The 20,073-nt window shown below is 48.1% G+C and overlaps 1 protein-coding gene across 1 annotated transcript in view; it reads right to left on the reverse strand.

Annotated features, from left to right (window-relative positions):
* The window catches only part of LOC121871807 (nascent polypeptide-associated complex subunit alpha, muscle-specific form-like), a gene marked incomplete at its 3' end in the record, with an annotated part of 54,446 nt that extends 34,437 nt beyond the window's left edge, over positions 1-20,009 (reverse strand). Inside the window, exon 1 of the mRNA XM_042374310.1 lies at positions 19,886-20,009. Within this exon, the coding sequence (XP_042230244.1) occupies positions 19,886-20,009 (124 nt within the window). The remainder of the gene's footprint in view (positions 1-19,885) is intronic.
* Positions 20,010-20,073: the final 64 nt, after the last annotated feature.

Here is a 20,073-nt window from a genome sequence, read left to right on the forward strand (position 1 = left end):
TCATCATCATCATTATTATCCTCCACCTCATCCTCCTCCTCATCATCATCATCATCATCATCATCATCATCATCATTATCCTCCACCTCATCATCATCATCATCATCATCATCATCCTCCACCTCCTCATCATCAACATCATCATCATCATCATCATCATCATTATCCTCCACCTCCTCCTCCTCATCATCATCATCATCATCATCATCATCATTATCCTCCACCTCCTCATCATCAACATCATCATCATCATCATCATCATCATCATCATCATCATCATTATTCTCCTCCTCCTCATCATCATCATTATTATCCTCCACCTCCTCCTCATCATCATCATCATCATCATCATCATCATCATTATCCTCCACCTCATCATCATCATCATCATCATTATTATCATTATCCTCCTCCTCATCATCATCATTATTATCCTCCACCTCCTCATCATCAACATCATCATCATCATCATCATCATCATCATTATCCTCCTCCTCCTCATCATCATCATTATTATCCTCCACCTCATCATCATCATCATCATCATCATTATCCTCCTCCTCATCATCATCATCATCATCATCATCATCATCATCATTATCCTCCTCCTCATCATCATCATCATTATCCTCCACCTCCTCATCATCAACATCATCATCATCATCATCATTATCCTCCTCCTCCTCATCCATCATCATTATTATCCTCCACCTCCTCATCATCAACATCATCATCATCATCATCATTATCCTCCTCCTCCTCATCATCATCATTATTATCCTCCACCTCATCATCATCATCATCATCATTATCCTCCACCTCCTCATCATCAACATCATCATCATCATTATCCTCCACCTCCTCATCATCAACATCATCATCATCATTATCCTCCACCTCCTCATCATCAACATCATCATCATCATCATCATCATTATCCTCCACCTCCTCCATCATCACATCATCATCATCATCATCATTATCCTCCACCTCTCATCATCAACATCATCATCATCATCATCATCATCATTATCCTCCACCTCCTCATCAACATCATCATCATCATCATCATTATCCTCCACCTCCTCATCATCAACATCATCATCATTATCCTCCACCTCCTCATCATCAACATCATCATCATCATCATCATCATCATCATCCTCCACCTCCTCATCATCAACATCATCATCATCATCATCATCATCATTATCCTCCACCTCCTCATCATCAACATCATCATCATCATCATTATCCTCCACCTCCTCATCATCAACATCATCATCATCATCATCATCATTATCCTCCACCTCCTCATCATCAACATCATCATCATCATCATCATTATCGTCCACCTCATCATCATCATCATTATCCTCCACCTCATCATCAACATCATCATCATCATCATTATCCTCAACCTCCTCCTCATCATCATCATCATCATTATCCTCCTCCTCCTCATCATTATCCTCCACCTCCTCCTCATCATCATCATCATCATTATCCTCCCCACCTCTTCCTCCACCTCATCATTATCCTCCTCCTCTTCCTACACCTCCTCTCATTATCCTCCACCTCATCATCATCATCATCATCATCATCATCATTATCCTCCCCACCCTCTTCCTCCACCTCCTCATTATCCTCCTACACCTCCTCTTATCCTCCACCTCCTCCTCATTATCCTCCTCCTCATCATTATCATCATCATCATCACTATATTTTACCTGCCGTGTCTTAAAATATAAGGCAAAATTGTATCAAGGATCTTCCGCTATAAACATCTCCTGGTTCCATAATGAGTCCGCTACTCCGTCTTTGGTGGAGAAGAAAATACTGGAGGGATATATTACTATTTTGAGGGAGAGAGGGAGAACAGTGTGTGTGGGAGGAGGGGAGAGTACTCAGTGTTGTGTTAGTATTTTTTTTTAAAGATCTATCTGCTCGTTTACTCTCTCTGTCTCTCTGTCTCTCTCTATCTCTCTGTCTCTCTGTCTCTCTCTATCTCTCTCTCTCACACACACACACACAGCCAGCACACTCCCTGGGGCAGTAAGGCAGCAGATAAGTTTAAGGAACCGCTTTATCCACCGTTACAAAGTTCGACACTGAAGGCAAGAGATAAGCTGTGGCGGGAGGTAGAGGTGTGTAGGGAGAGTGAGAGGTGTGTGGCAGGGGAGTGAGGTGTGTGGCAGGGGAGGTGGGGTGTGTGGGAGGAGGATGAGGTGTGGGAGGGAGGTAGAGGTGTGTGGCAGGGAGGGAGGGGTGTGTGGGGAGGTGGAGGGTGTGTGGGAGGAGGTGGAGGTGTGTGGGGAGGGAGGTGGAGGTGTGTGGCAGGGGAGGTGGAGGGTGTGTGTGAGGGAGGTGGGAGGTGTGTGGGGAGGGAGGGTGGAGGTGTGTGGGAAGGGAGGTAGGTGTGTGTGGCAGGGAGGGTAGGGGTGTGTGGGGAGGGTGGGGTGTGTGGTGGGGAGGTGGGGGTGTGTGGGGAGGGTGGGGGTGTGTGGGAGGGGAGGTGGAGGTGTGTGGGAGGGAGGTAGAGGTGTGGCAGGGGAGGGGAGGTAGAGGTGTGTGGGCAGGGGAGGGGTGGAGGTGGTAAGGAGGTGGAGGTGTGTGGGGAGGGAGGTAGAGGTGTGTGGGAGGGAGGTGGAGGTGTGTGGGCAGGAGGGGTAGGGAGGTGTGTGGCAGGGAGGTAGGTGTGTGGCAGGGAGGGGGAGGTGTGTAGAGGGAAGAGGTGTGTGGCAGGAGGTGGAGGTGTGTGGCAGGGGAGTGGAGGTGTGTAGGGAGGGAGGGAGGCAGAGGTGTGGGGAGGTGGAGGTGGCAGGGGAGGTGGGGAGGTGTGGTGGGAGGGAGGTAGGAGGTGTGTGGGGAGGGAGGTAGAGGGGTGGAGGGGAGGGAGGGGGAGGTGTGTGTGGGGAGGGAGGGGAGGTGGAGGTGTGTGGCAGGAGGGAGGTAGAGGGGTGTGTGGGGAGGGGAGGGGAGGTGAGGTGTGGGCAGGGAGGGGAGGTAGGGAGGTGTGTGGGCAGGGGAGGGAGGTGGGAGGTGTGTGTGGGGAGGGGAGGTAGAGGTGTGGGAGGGAGGGGAGGGGTGTGGAGGGGAGGAGGGGAGGTGTGGGGAGGGAGGGGAGGTAGAGGTGTGGGGGAGAGGGGAGGTGGGAGGTGTGGGAGGGAGGGAGGGGAGGTGTGTGGGAGGGGAGGGGAGGTGGGTAGAGGTGTGTGTGGCAGGGGAGAGGTAGGAGGTGTGTGTGGGAGGGGAGTGGAGGTAGAGGTGTGTGGGAGGGAGGGAGGTAGAGGTGTGGGAGGGAGGGAGGAGAGGTGGGGAGGAGGTGGAGGTGTGTGTGGCAGGGAGGGAGGTAGAGGTGGGAGGAGGGGAGGTGTGTGGCAGGGAGGAGGTAGGAGTGTGGGAGGAGGGGTGGAGGTGTAGGGAGGTAGAGGTGTGGGAGGAGGTGAGGTTGTGGGAGGGGAGGGAGGTAGAAGGTGTGGGAGGGAGGGAGGTGGGAGGGGAGGTGGGGAGGTGTGTGGGAGGGGAGGGAGGTGTGGGGGGAGGGGAGGGAGGTAGAGGTGGGGAGGGAGGGAGTAGGAGGGGGGGAGGGAGGTGGAGGTGTGTGGGGAGGGAGGTGGAGGTGTGGGAGGGGAGGAGGTAGAAGGGGTGGGGAGGGAGGTGGGAGGGTAGGGAGGTAGAGGTGTGTGGGAGGGGAGGTGGGGAGGGAGGGAGGGGGAGGTGTGTGGAGGGAGGTAGGAGGTGTGGGGTGGGAGGTAGGAGGTGTGGGGAGGGGAGGGAGGTAGGTGGGGGAGGGAGGTGAGGTGTGGCAGGGAGGTGAGGTGTGTGTGGGAGGGAGGTGAGGTGTGTGGCAGGGAGGGAGGTGAGGTGTGTGTGGCAGGGAGGTAGAGGTGTGTGGAGGGAGGTAGAGGTGTGTGGGAGGGAGGTGGAGGTGTGTGGGAGGGGAGGTAGAGGTGTGGGTGGAGGTAGAGGTGTGTGGGTGGGGAGGGGAGGTGTGGCAGGGGAGGTGGGGAGGTGTGTGGCAGGGAGGTAGAGGTGTGTGGGTGGGAGGTAGAGGTGTGGGCAGGGGAGGTAGAGGTGTGGGCAGGGGAGGTAGAGGTGTGGGCAGGGGAGGTAGAGGTGTGTGGGGGAGAGAGGTAGAGGTGTGTGGGGTGGAAGGAGGTAGAGGTGTGGAGGGAGGGAGAGGTGTGGGGAGGGGGAGGAGGTGTGTGGCAGGAGGTAGAGGTGTGTGTGGGTGGGGAGGTCGGGAAGTATTGGACGTGTGGATAGGTGTAGAATGTGTGTGGATTGGATGTGGATGGGGTATATTTGGGTGTGGATGGGAGTGTGTAGGAGTGTGGAGTAGGTTTGGATGGGTGGTGTGAAGGGGTGGGTTTGAATGGGGGGAATGGAGTGGGTTTGGAGGGGGTGGATGGGGGTATGAGTGGGTTTGGATGGGGTGTGGAGTGGGTTTGGGAGGGGTGTGGAGTGGGTTTGGAGGGGTGGGAGGGTTATGAGAGGTTTAGGAAGGTGTTGAAAAATTTATCTCCTCAAAACACTCGACTGAAAATATTGTATATATTTATATTGAGGTCCTTAGATACACACAGACACACACACACACACACACACACACACACACACACACACACACACAAACACACACACCGACACACACACACACACACACACACCACGCACACACACACACACACCGACACACACACACACACACACACACACACACACGTACGCTTCCAAAAAATCATCTTGCCAGGTATGAACTCATGACATATCTTTGTAGTGAAATTTCTAAATAGGATTCTAGTTTTATGCCTTCAAACTAAACTAGGAAGACTTGTTTGTTGTTATTAATGCTAGTGCTAGTAGAGAACAGGAAGACCTAGTAGTAATCCGAGTGCTATTTGCTACGAATATACTAGTGCTATTACAGGTATATATCAATGCGTCAATACCGTCTAATCTAAAACCTTGGACTTGCTAGCTGCTATTACTGTTATTGCTAGTAGGGAAGAAAAAATCGTAATGTTAGTCCAAACGTTATTAACACCCAGGACTTACTAGCTATTATTAATTACCACAAAAAAAGGGGTTTAAAATTTCTTTACGCTGAGACCCAACGCTTGCTAGTTGCTATTGCTGTTATTAAGTTAGTAGGGAAGAAGAGTAGCTCCCAAGTTCTACTCCCGTGACAGGTATTTTAAAACTTTGGGCTGACTACATCTTATATTATCTCAGCTCGATTTGAACTTTGCTCCTTATTCTCCTTCTCCAGAGAGTCTATTATCACGAGGGTTTACTTTTGAGATGATAAACATCACTCCAGGTCATGAGAGAGAGAGAGAGAGAGAAGAGAGAGAAAAAAAAAAAAAAAAAAAAAAGAGAGCTAAAACAAAAAAAGTGAGATTTTATAGTATGAATAGTGTCAAAAATACTCTCTTACCAAGTGACGAGGTAATTCTTCCCTCCTTCTTCCCCATTTACTCCTTCTTTCTCTCCCTCCTCCCCTTAACGAGGCCTTGATCCTCCCTTCATCCCTCCCTCTACCTTATTGACTGTCGGAGAGCACAAAGATACCGATAGTCTCTTTCTTTGTTTTATTCCTTCTTTATATTATTTATTTATTCGTCTCTCTCCTTCTTTCATTAGTTCTCTCTCTCTCCAGGTCACCTTGCTCTCCTCCTCTTTAAACCCATGCATTAGTAGAGGCCTCACCTGAGCATCAGCCGCCCTCAGCCACCTTCTACCGCCCCCCCAGCTACCTCAGCCACCTTCTACCGCCCCGCTACCCTCAGCCGCCTTTAACCGCCTCAGCTCCTCAGCCACCTTATACCGCCCTCAGCTACCCTCAGCCGCCTTCTACCGCCCTCAGCTACCTCTCCCGCCCTCAGCTACCTTCAGCCACCTTCTACTGCCCTCAGCTACCCTCAGTCACCTTCTACCGCCCTCAGCTACTCCTCAGCCACCTTCTACCGCCCCCAACCACCTCCTACCGCCCTCAGCCGCCCTCCATCGCCCTCACCCGCCTCCATCGCCTCAGCTAACCCTCAGCCGCCCTCCTCCCCCGCCAACACCTTCTATGGGTATTTACTTTGTTAAAATGTGAACTGACTTATAAAGGAAGGGAGGAGAGGGGGAAGAGGAGGAGAAAAGGAGGGGGAATATAAAGAGTGAGGAGGGGGTAGGAAGAGAACGAGAAGAAGGAAGGAGGGAGAGAGAAAGAGTAAGGGGCGAGGATGGAAGTTGATGGAGACAGATTAATTATAATTGTTGTGTTGTCAACTTTGTCTGAACTCTGTAGCGTTAACTGTAGAGGTTTTCGTCAAAGGGTTAATAATTGGGGTATGTATGTATGTATGTATGTATGTATGTATGTATGTATGTATGTATGTACTGTATTTATGTATGTAATAGTATGTTTGTATGTATATATATGTATGTGTGGCGATTTGTGTATTGGTATCACATGTCTCGCCTGACAAGCAAACTGACCCGAATGATCTGAGCAGCGAATCCAGGATAAAAGCTTTTTACCATCCTGTCCTCTCGGATAAGGTATGTATATATATATATGTATGAGCCTGTCTGGCAGGATGCATAATTCAAACTAACACGCAGCATCTCCAGCTTATGACAACCAACACCTGCACCTCTAATCTCCCAAGCTACACCTCATTGGGAAACCAGTGATTTGCTGTGTATATTTGTCTTTATTTTGTGCACTTATATTTATCTCAAACTGTAGTACAAGCCCATAATTTGACCCTTTTACTAGTAATTATTCATACCTGACCCCTTTACTATATCAGCCTATATTCATTCTATTGCACAGTCCATACTCTTACCCCTCATTTAGTAATGTCCATATTTTACCTCTTTTTACTTAGTACAAGCTTCATATACTTTACTTTATTAGTACTATTTATACTCATTCTCTTTTACTGTAATTAGCTTTCTATAATTTTGCCTCTCTTTTTTACTTAGTAACGGCTCTATACTCTTTACCCCCTTTACTTAGTACAAGCCCATCTCAGTCTCCCCTTTTACTAGCACCAGCCCACACTTTTTACACCTTTATACCAGCCCATACCTACTTTTTGTATTTATAACGCAGCTCTATATTCTTATTCTCTTTTATTTAGTACTGTTTTCCATACTCATTCTCTTTACTAGTGCCCATATTTTACCCCTTACTAGTACTAGTCTATAATTTTACCCTTACTAGTGGCAAGCTCATATCTTACCTCCCTTTTGGTTAGTACTACTAGCCTATATTTAATTTTTTAGTAATTTAAAGCTCATATTTTACTCTTACTAGTACTCATATATACTCTTTACCTTTTTACTAGCACCAGCCCACACTCACTCCCTTTACTAGTACTTCCAGCTTCTAAACTTATTTCTTGCTTTAAAAGGCTTCATATTCTTATCTTTACTCAGTACTCATTTATACCTTAAATTTCTTTACTAGGTACTCCAGCCCATCACTCCACTCTTTATATTAGTGCACCAGCACATACCTTACCCCTCATTGAATACTCAAACCTACTCTCTTTTATATACAAGCCCACATCTGCCCCTTTTATTTAGTACCACCATACCTTAACCCTTACTAGTACCAGCCCATACCTTACCCCTTACTAGTACTGTCCATATACTTACCTTTTAATAAAACCATATTACACCCTTACTAGTAAAGCCCACATCTTACCTTTACTAGTACTAGCCTAAATTTACATTACTAGTCCACACTTACAACTTTAACAGTAACTAAGCCCATACCTCTTACCCCTTTACTAGTAATTGCACAACCTACCTCCCTTACTAGTACCAGCCTATATTTACTCATATACACCTCATTACCAGCCCATACTTACCTTTATTGTACCAAAAACCATACCTTAACCCTTTACCAGTACCAGCAATATCTCCTTTACAATTCCTTTAATCCTTTACTCAGCACAACATACTACTCCTACCCCTTTACTAGTACCAGCCCATACTCTTACCCCCCTTACCAGTAACCAGCACATACCTTTACCCCCTTACTGCACTATACACCACCCCTTTACTAGCACCAGCACACTCCTTACTAGCAATTATACCACACCCACTCTTACTAGTAACCAGCACACACCCCACCACCCTCACCAGCACCAGCACACACCAACTCCCCCTTACTACACCCAGCACACACCTTACCCCTTTACAGTACCAGCACACACCTCACCCCCTTTACTAGTACACTCCACATACCTCTACACCCCTTTACCAGCACCCATACAATACACTTACCCCCTCACCAGTACCATAACATACCTTACCCCCTTTACCATAACAGCACATACTCAAACCCTTTACCAGTACCACACATACTCTTACCCCTTTACTAGCACCAGCCCATAATTTACCTCCCTTTTATTTAAAAAATTATTTTAATTTTGCATTTTTATTTAGTAGGCTCAGTCCATATTTCACTTTACTAGCACCAGTCTGTTTTGCCTCTTTTTTATTTAGTATACTTCATCTGTACTCTTACCTCCCTTTAATTAGTACAGTCATATATTCAGCCTCTCTGGGATTAGTACCAGTCCATACCTTACCCCTACTTGCAAACCATACCTTACCCCTTACCAGTAAACCAGCACATACCTTACCCCTTACTAGTACCATCCCATACCTTACCTCTTTATTAGTACCAGCCCATACCTTACCCCTTTTAACTAGTACCTAGCCCTACACTCACCCTTAATACTAGTACCATCCAAGCACTACCCCTTTCTTTTACAGAACTTTACCTTACCAGCACAAACCCTTTACCTTCCAGTACACACACCTTTACAACCACCAACACATTCAACTTTACATTAAGCAAATATAGTTCTACACCTTTACTAGTACCATAGCATATAACTCTTACCCTTTACTTTAGTACCAGCCCACACTACCTTACTAGTACCAGCACATACCTACCCCTCATTACTAGGCACCAGCACATACCTTAACCCCTTTACTCAGTAACAGTACACTTTATCTCTTTACTAGTAATAAAGCATACCTATTATCTATTTTACCAGAACCAGCACATACTCTTACCCTTTATTAGTTACTATATAATTCTTAACTTTTATAATGTACTTAACCTTACTATACTCATATTTATTACCACCATACTATTACCTACCTTTTATTAGTACCAGCCTATACTTCTTACCTTTTACTAGTACCATTCTTTACTAGTACCAGCACATTTTACTTTACTATACTCAGCACATACTTACTCTTTACTAGACCAATCCACATTTTACCTCTCACACCATTTACTCTTTACCAGCCCACACCTCACCCCAGAACCAGTACCTTACCCCTTTTACCAGTCACCTCCCACAGCACACACCTTACCCCTGACCAGTACCAGCACACACACCTCCCCTCACACCATCTATTACCTTACACCCTTACTAAGCAATAGCTTTATATATGTATCTAACTTTTATCATATTACTTTTTAATAGACACTTTACCCCCTTTACTAGTACCAGCCTACCTTACCCTTTACTAGTACCAGCACATACTTTACCTCACTAGTACTAGCCCATACCTTACCCCTTTACTAGCACAGCATAACACTTACCCCTTTACTAGTACCAGCCCATACCTTACCCCTTTACTAGTACCAGCACATACCTTACCCTTTACCAGTACAGCCCACACCTTCCACACCACAACCCTTTACCCATACCTCCCTTTACCAGTACCACCACCACACACACTTTACATCTCCAATACATACCTTACCCCAACATTACCACCATACATACCTTTACTCAGTAACAACACACCATACACCCTTTACTAGTACCAGCACATACCTTACCCCCTTTACAGTACCACACATACCTTACCCCCTTTACTAACTAATTACCATACCCCTTTACCTGCCAGCACATACCCCTTTACTAGTACCAGCACATACCTTACACCCTTACTAGTACCAGCCCATACCTTACACCTTTACTAGTACCAACCATACCTTACCCCCTTTACTAGCCACCAGCCATACCTTACCCCTTTACCAGTACCAGCTCATACCTTACCCCTCTTTATAGTACCAGCCAAACACACCCTTTACCAGTAAGACACCTTACCCCCTTTACTAGTACCCTACCTTACCCCTTACTAGTACAGCCCATACCTTACCCCTACCAGTACCACACATACCTTACCCCCTTTACTAGTACCAACACCACAACAACCACCAGCACAACCTTTACCCACCTCTTTACTAGTACCACCCATACCTTACCCCTTTACTAGTACCATCACATACCTTACCCCTTTACCAGTACCAGCACATACCTTACCTTTAACAGTACCTTTCAGTACATACCTTACCCCTTTACTAGTACCAGCACATACCTTACCTTTACCAACCCTTTTACCTACCCCTTTTACCAGTACCAGCCCATACCTTACCCCCTTTACTAGTACCAGCACATACCTTACCCCTTTACTAGTACCAGCACATACCTTACCCCTTCTAGTACCAGCACATACCTTACCCTTTATACCATATTACCTTTACCCCCTTCAATAGTAACAGCACATACCTTGCCCTTTACAAGTTCCAGACATACTTGTAACAACACATACCTTACAATTGCCAGTACATGCTATGCCCCACATCCCTCAGTACCAGCCATACCTTACCCTTTGCTCAGCACATACCTTACCCCCTTTACTAGTACCAGCCCATACCTTACCCCTCTTTACTAGTACCAGTCCATACCTTACCCCTTCTAGTACAAGCAATACCTTCCTTTACTAGTACCAGTCACATACCTTACCCCCTTTACTAGTACCAGCCCATACCTTACCTTTACTAGTTCCATACATACCCACCCCCTTTACTAGTACTTCCCATACATTACAGCACATACCTTACCCTTTACTAGTACCATACATACCTTACCCCCTTTTACTAGTACCAGCCCATACCTTCCCCTTTACTAGTACTGACCATACCTTACCCCTTTACTAGTACCATCACCTTGCTACATCATCCTTACCCCCTTTGCCAGTGCCAGCACATGCCTTACCCTTTACTAGTACCAGTACATTTACCCACCTCAGTGCCATTTTGTTACTTACCCTTACTTAGTACCATTATGCCTTACCCCTTTCTAGTGCCAGCACATTTACCCTTCCAGCCCATACCTTACCCTTTACTAGTACCAGCCCATACCTTACCCCCTTTACTAGTACCAGCACATACCTTCCCCTTTACCAGTACCAGCACATACCTTACCCCTTACCACACAACATACCTTACCCCTTTACTAGTACCAGCCATACCTTACCCCCTTTACTAGTACCAGCCCACCTTCCCCTTTACTAGTACCAGCACACATACCTTACCCCTTTTACTAGTACCAGCCATACCTTACCCCTTTACCATTGCCAGCCCATACCTTGCCCTTTACTAGTACCATTATACCTTACCCCCTTTACTAGTACCCTTTATACCTTACCCTTTACTAGCACTACCAGCACATACCTTACCCCTTACTGCTTTCAGTCTACACCTTCCCTTACTAGTACCAGCCCATACCTTACCCCTTTACTAGTCCAATACATACCTTACCCCTTTACCAGTACCAGCCCATACCTTCCCCTTTACCAGTACCAGCATACCTTACCCCCTTTACTAGTACCAACTATACCTTACCCCTTTACTAGTACCAGCCCATACCCCCCTTTACCAGTACCAGCACATACCTTACCCCCTTTACTAGTACCAGCCCATACCTTACCCCCTTTACTGAATGCAACCCATACCTTACCCTTTCTAGTACTGTTTATACCCATCCCCTTTACTAGTACCAGCCCATACCTTACCCTTTACCAGTACCAGCCCATACCTTACCCCTTCTAGTACCAGCCCTGCACCCCCTTCTTTCAGTACCAGCACATACCTTACTCCTTTACTAGTACCAGCCCATACCTTGCCCTTTACTAGTACCAGTCCATCTTACCCCTTTGCTAGTGCCAACCCATGCCCCTTTCAGTACATAGCTCCCACTTCTTCAAGGTGCCAATCCATACCTTACCCCTTACTCAGTACCAACCCATACCTTACCCCCTTTACTATACAAGCCCATCCCTTACCCCCTTTACTAGTACCAGTACATACCTTACACCCCCTTCTGAGTACCAGCCCATACCTTACCCCCTTTACTAGTACCAGCCTACCTTACCCCCTTTACTAGTACCAGCCCATACCTTACCCCACTAGTACCAGCCCATACCTTACCCCTTTACTAGTACCAGTCTGCCACTTACCCCCTTCTAGTACCAGTACATACCTTACCCCCTTTACTAGTGCCAGCCCATACCTTCCCCTTTACTAGTGCCAGCCCATACCTTCTCCTGCCAGTGCCAGCACCCCTTTACTAGTACCAGCCCATCCTTTGCTTGCCAACCTTCACCCTTTACTAGTCAGCCATACTTTTATCCCTTTACTAGTACCAAGCCCATACCACACATTTACTAGTACCAGCCCACTTTACACCCTTTACCAGTACCAGCACATACCTTACCCCCTTTACAGTACCAGCCCATACCTTACCTCCTTTGGCCTGGCTTATTACCTTACCCCTTTACCTAGCCAGCCCATACCTTACCCCTTTACTAGTACCAGCCCATACCTTACCCCCTTCCAAGTACCAACCCATACCTTACCCCTTTACCAGTACCAGCCCTACCTTACCCCCTTTACTAGCACCAGCCATACCTTACCCCCTTACCAGTACCAGCATACCTTACCCCCCTTTACCAGTACCATCCATACACACCCTTTACTAGTACCAGCCCATACCTTACCCCCTTTACTAGTACCCTTCCTTACCCCTTACTAGTACCAGCCCATACCTTTACCCCATCAGTACCAGCACATACCTTACCCCCTTTACTAGTACTAATCATACCTTACCCCCTTTACTTCAGCATACCACAGCACCACACAGCCTACTTACCCCTTTACTAGTACCAGCCCATACCTTACCCCTTTACTAGTACCAGCACATACCTTACCCCTTTACCAGTACCAGCACATACCTTACCTTCATACCACCACCCCCTTTTCAGTACCAGCACATACCTTACCCCCTTTACTAGTACCAGCACATACCTTACCCTTTACCAGTACCCTTTTACCTTACCCCCTTTACCAGTACCAGCACATACCTTACCCCCTTTACTAGTACCAGCACATACCTTACCCCTTTACCAGTACCAGCACATACCTTTACCCCTTCCAGTACCAGCACATACCTTACCCTTTACCAGCACATACCTTTACCCACAACTTCTTTAGTACCAGCCCATGCCTTCCCCTTTGCCATATACCTGCACACTACCCCACTTCCCTTCATTGCCAGTACATGCCCATGCCCCACTTTACTAGTGCCAGCCATACCTTCCCTTTACTCAGTCCATACCTTACCCCCTTTACCAGTACCAGCCCATACCTTACCCCTTCTTTACTAGTACCAGCCCATACCTTACCCCTTCCAGTACCAGCCCATACCTTCCTTTACTAGTACCAGTCATACCTTCCCCCTTTACTAGTACCAGTCCATACCTTCCCCCTTTACTATTACCATACATACCCACCCCCTTTACTAGTACTTCCCATACCTTACTAGTACATACCTTACCCTTTACTAGTACCATACATACCTTACCCCCTTTACTAGTACCAGCCCATACCTTGCCCTTTACTAGTACAGACCATACCTTACCCCTTTACTAGTACCATCCATACCTTTACTGGTGCCAGCCACATGCCTTACCCCCTTTGCCAGTGCCAGCACATGCCTTACCCTTTACCAGTACCAGCACATGTACACCCGCCTGCAGTGCCATTTTATGCCTTACCCTTTCTATAGTGCCACTATGCCTTGCCCCTTTCTTAGTGCCAGCACATGTACCCTTCCAGCACATGCCTTACCCTTTACCAGTACCAGCACATACCTTACCCCCTTTACTAGTACCAGCACATACCTTCCCCTTTACCAGTACCAGCACATACCTTACCCCCCACCAGGCCACAGCATACCTTGCCCCTTTACTAGTACCACCATACCTTACCCCCTTTACTAGTACCAGCCATACCTTCCCCTTTAGTACCAGCCCACATGCCTTACCCCCTTTACTAGTACCAGCCATACCTTCCCCCTTTACCATTGCCACACATACCTTGTCATTATAGTACCACCATACCTTACCCCCTTTACTAGTACCCTTTATACCTTACCCTTTACTAGTACCAGTCACATACCTTACCCCCTTTACCCTTTACCAGTCTATACCTTCCCTTTACTAGTACCAGCCCATACCTTAACCCCTTCCTAGTGCCAAACCATGCCTTACCCCTTTGCCAGTACCAGCACATACCTTGCCCTTTACCAGTGCCAGCATACCTTACCCCCTTTACTAGTACCAACTGTACCTTACCCCTTTACTAGTATAGCCCATTACCCCCCTTTACCAGTACCAGCACATACCTTACCCCCTTTACTAGTACCAGCCATACCTTTACCCCCCTTCCTAGTGCAACCCATACCTTACCCTTTACTAGTACAGTTTTATACCCACCCCCTTTACTAGTGCCAGCTCATACCTTACCCTTTACCAGTACCATACATACCTTACACCTTCTAGTGCCAGCCCTGCACCCCCTACTTACTAGTACCAGCACATACCTTACTCCTTTACTAGTACCAGCCCATGTACCCCCTTTACTCGTGCCAGCACATACCTTACCCCCTTTGCTAGTACCAGTCCATACCAGCCCGCTTAGCCTAGCCCTTCCTGTACCCCCTTTACTAGTACCAGCCCATACCTTACCCTTCCATAACAACACATACTTTACCCTTTACTAGTACCAAACCACATACCTTACACCTTTACCAGTATAGCACATACCTTACCCCTTTACTAGTACCTGCCATACCTTACCTTTGCTAGTACCAGCACATATACCCACCTTCCTTCGTACCTTACCCCTTTACAAGTACCAGCACCATACCTTACCCTTTACTAGTGCCAGCACATACCTTACACTTACCAGTACCAGCATACCTTACACCCTTTACAGTGCCAGCACATGCCTTACCCCCTTTACTAGTGCCAGCCCATACCTTCCCCCTTTACTGGTGCCAGCCATGCCTTACCCCCTTTGCTAGTGCCAGCATCCTGTACCCCCGCTCCCTGGTGCCAGTACATGCCCATGCCCCCATTGCCAGTGACATGCCTTATCGCTGCCCGCTCAGCCATGCCTTACCCTTTGCAGGTGCCAGCCATATACCTTACCCTTTACTGAGTGCCAGTCCATACCCCTTTACTAGTACCAGTCCATACCTTTTCCCTTCGGTACCAGCCCTTCCTTACCCCTTTACTAGTGCCAGCACACCTTACCCCCTTTACCAGTACCAGCACATACCTTACCCCTTTACAGCCCAGCCAGCACATACCTTACCCCCTTTACCCAGTAGCACATGCCCTTTACTTACCAGCCCATACCTTACCCTTTACCAGTACCAGCACACCTTCTGCCCTTTACCCATACTGACACATACTTACCCCCTTTACTAGTCCAACCCACCTTTACCCTTTAGTACCATACATGCCATACCCCCTTTACTAGTACCAGCCCATACCTTACCCCTTTGCTGGTGCCATACATGCCTTGCCCCCTTCCAGTGCCAGCACATACTTGCTCCCTTTGCTAGTGCCCATGTGTGACACATTTATAATTGCCACGCATGCCTTATCATTTCTCAGTGCCAGCCATACCTTACCCCTTTGCTAGTGCCAGCACATACCTTACCCTTCTTACTAGTACCAGTCCATACCTTACCCTTTACTAGTACCAAGCCCATACCTTACCCCCCTTTACTAGTACCAGCCCACTACCTTACCCCTTTCAGTACCAGCACATACCTTACACCCTTTACCAGTACCAGCCTTACCTTACCCCTTTACTAGTACCAGCCTACCTTACCCCTTTACTAGTACCACACATCACCTTACCCCCTTTACTATTACCAGCACATACCCTTTACTAGTACCAGCCCATATACCCTTTACTAGTGCCATCACACCTTACCCCTTTATAGTACCAGCACATACCTTACACCCTTCTAGTACCAGCCCATACCTTACCCTTTGCTAGTGCCAGCATACTTGCCCCCATTTACCAGTGCCAGCCCATCACCTTCCTTTGCTAGTGCCATGCATCCTTGCCTTTACTAGTACCAGCCTATACCTTCCCCCTTTACTAGTCCAGCACACATCACCTTACCCTTTATAGTACCAGCACATACCTTACACCCTTCCTTGCCAAGCACCATACCTTACTTACCCCTTTCAGTACCAGCACATACCTTACACCTTTACAAGTACCAGCCCATACCCCCTTTACCAGTGCCAGCCCATACCTTACCTTTACTAGTACCAGCACATACCTTACCCCTTTCATTGCACATACATGCCTTCCTTTACTAGTACCAGTTACATACCTTACCTTTACTAGTGCCAGCACATGCCTTCCCCTTTACTAGTGCCATACCTTACCCCCTTTACCAGTACCAGCCCATACCTTACCCCTTTACCAGTCCCAGCCCATCCTTACCCCTTTACTAGAAAGCACACATGCCCACCCTTTCCAGTGCCACATGTCCCCTTTACTAGTACCAGCACATGCCTTACCCTTTACTACCATTTATGCCTTGCCCTTTGCCAGTGCCACATGCACCTTACCCTTACCAGTACCAGCCCATACCTTACCCCTTCTAGTACCAGCCCATACCTTACCCCCTTTACTAGTACCAGCCCATACCTTACCCCCTTTACTCAGAGTACCAGCCCATACCACCCTTCACACCATACACCCTTTACCAGACCAGCCAACCACCCCCTTTGCTAGTACCAGCACATACCTTACCCCTTTACTATCATTTATACCACCCCACAATGCCACACATACCTTACACCACTTTACTGTAAGCCCATACCTACCCCCTTACCAGGCCACCAGCATACCTTACTCCTTTACTAGTACCAGCCATCCTATACTCTCCCTTTACTAGTACCAGCCCATACCTTACACGCTTTGCCTAGTGCCATGCATGCCTTCCCCACTTATGGTGCCAGCCATGCATACCCTTCCAGTTCCAGCACATGCCCAACCCTTAGTACTCACCATACCTTACCCCCTTACTGGTGCCATTACATGCCTTCCCTTTACCAGTACAAGCACACTTACACCCTTTACCAGTACCAGCCCATACCTTGCCCTTTACTAGTACCAGCCCATACCTTACCCCTTACTAATTGCCAGCACATACCTTCCACCCCTTCTTCAATTTCCCATACCTTACCCCTTTACTGTTAATCCCATGCCTTACCCCCTTACTAGTACCATCACACCTTACCCCTTTACTAGTACCAGCCCATACCTTACACTTTACTAGTACCAGCACATACCTTACCCCCCTTTACTAGTACCACACATACCTTACACCTTTACTCAGTGCCAGCCCATACCTTACCCCTTCCAGTGCCAATATACCTTACCCCCTTTGCTAGTGCCATACCTTACCCACTTTACCAGTGCCAGCACATGCCTACACTTTACTGGTCCAGCCCACACCCCCTTCAGTGCCAGCACATGCCTTACCCTTCTAGTGCCAGCACATACCACCCTTTACTAGTGCCAAGCCCATACCTTACCCCCTTTACTAGTACCAGCCCATACCTTCCCCTTTACTAGTACCAGCACATACCTTACCCCTTTACCAGTACCAGCACATACCTTACCCCTTTACTAGCTGCCCATACCTTACCCCCTTTACTAGTACCAGCACATACCTTACCCTTCCAGTACCAGCACATACCTTACCCCCTTTGCAGTACCAACCCATACCTTCCCCCTTTACAGTGCCAGCTTACATACCTTACCCCCACTAGTACCAGCCCATGCCTTACCCCTTTACTAGGTACCAGCCCATACCTTACCCCTTTGCTAGTACCAGCCCATGCCTTGCCCCTTCCCAGTACTGCACATACCCTTGCCCTTTACTAGTACCACACTATGCCCCCATTGCTAAGTGCAATTACATACCTTCCCCCTTCCTAGTTACAGCACAACCATCCCACACCCTTTACTAGTACCATGCACCCTTACCCCCTTTACTAGTACCAGCCCACTCCTTACCCCTTTATAACCCATACCTTACCCCCCTTACTAGTACCAACACATATACACCTTTAGTACCAGCCTCCTTACCCTTTACTAGTACCCGTCCATACTTACCTTTACTAGTACCAGCACATACCTTACACCCTTTACTAGTACCAGCCATGCCTTACCCTTTATTTCAGTACCATTATACCTTACCCCTTCCTGTTTCCCATTACATACCTTACCCCCTTTACTAGTGCCAGCCCATGCCTTGCCACACTTTGCTGTGCCAGCACATGCCCATACACCCTTCCTGAGTGCCCAGCCCATGCTGTACCCTTTGCTAGTGTATTATGCCTTGCCCCACGGCTTTGCTGGTGCCAGCCATGTGCAGCTTTGCTGGTGCCGGCCCATGCCCAGCCCCACTCATGCCAGTGCAGGCCCATGCCTTGCCCCCTTTGCTAATTGCCAGCCCATGCCTTGCCCTTTGCCAGTGCCAGCCCATACCTTACCCCTTTACTAGTGCCAGCCCTTCTTACCCTTTACTAGTACCAGTCCACATCTGCTTACCCCTTTACTGGTACAAACCCATACCTTACCCCCTTTAATGCCAGCACATACCTTACCCTTTACTAGTACCAGCCATACCTTACCCCTACTAGTACCAGCCAACCTTACCCCTTTTAGTACAAGCCCATGCCACAACCCATACGCCATACCAGCCCATACCTTACCCCCTTTACTAGTACCAGCCCATACCCCTTTACCAGTACCCAGCACATACCTTACCCCTTACCAGTACAAGCCATACCCCCTTTAATACCAAGCCCATACTTAACCCCTTTACTGATACCAGCCCATACCCCCACCCCTTTGCCAGTACAAGCACATGCCATGCCCCACATTATAGTGCCGCCCATGCCTTGCCCACATTTACTGGTACCAGCCACATGCCTTCCCCCTTTACCAGTGCCGGCCCATGCCTTACCCCCATTACCAGTGCCAGCCATACCACCCCTTGCCAGTACCAGCCCATGCCTTACCCCTTTACTAGTACCATTCCCATACCTTACACCCTTTACCATTTCCCTTACATACCTACCCCCGTACCAACCCATACCTTCCCCTTCTCAGTACCAGCGCCTTTACTAGTACCAGCCATACCTTACCCCCTTTAACAGTGCCAGCACATGCCTTGCCTTTACTAGTACCAGCCCATACCTTACCCCTTCTACCATACAAGCCCATACCTTACCCCTTTACTGGTACCAGCCCATGCCTTACCCCCCTAGTGCCAGCCACTTTTCAATGCCAGTCACATACCTTACACCCCCTTTACCAGTAGCACATGCCTTGCCTAGTGCCAGCCAGCGCATGGCACGACCCCGCCGGTGCAAAACGCATGCAGCCCACCCCATTACTTCCCTTGACATGTACCCCATGCCAGTGCCAGCACATACCTTACCCTTCTTCAAGTGCCAGCCCATACCTTACCCCTTTACCGGTAACAGCCTGTATACCCTTTACTGGTACCAGCCCATCCTTACCCTTCTGCCGCCAGCATACCTTACACCCTTTACCAGTACCCGTATCACCTTGCCCCCTTTGCTAGTACCAGCCCATACCTTTACCCTTTACCGGTGCCAGCACATGCCTTGCACCGGCACGCCAGTGCCAGCACATGCCTTACCCCTTTGCTGGTGCCATTACATGCCTTACCCTTCTTCAGACCCGCCATGCCTTGCCCACATGCTGGTGCCATTATGCCTTGCCCCATACCGGTGCCAGCTTTTGTGCTGTGCCCCCAATAATGCCCATTATTTACA

This window comes from Homarus americanus, unplaced genomic scaffold, assembly GCF_018991925.1.
Source record: "Homarus americanus isolate GMGI-L3 unplaced genomic scaffold, GMGI_Hamer_2.0 scaffold32846, whole genome shotgun sequence".
Taxonomy (NCBI): domain Eukaryota; kingdom Metazoa; phylum Arthropoda; class Malacostraca; order Decapoda; family Nephropidae; genus Homarus; species Homarus americanus.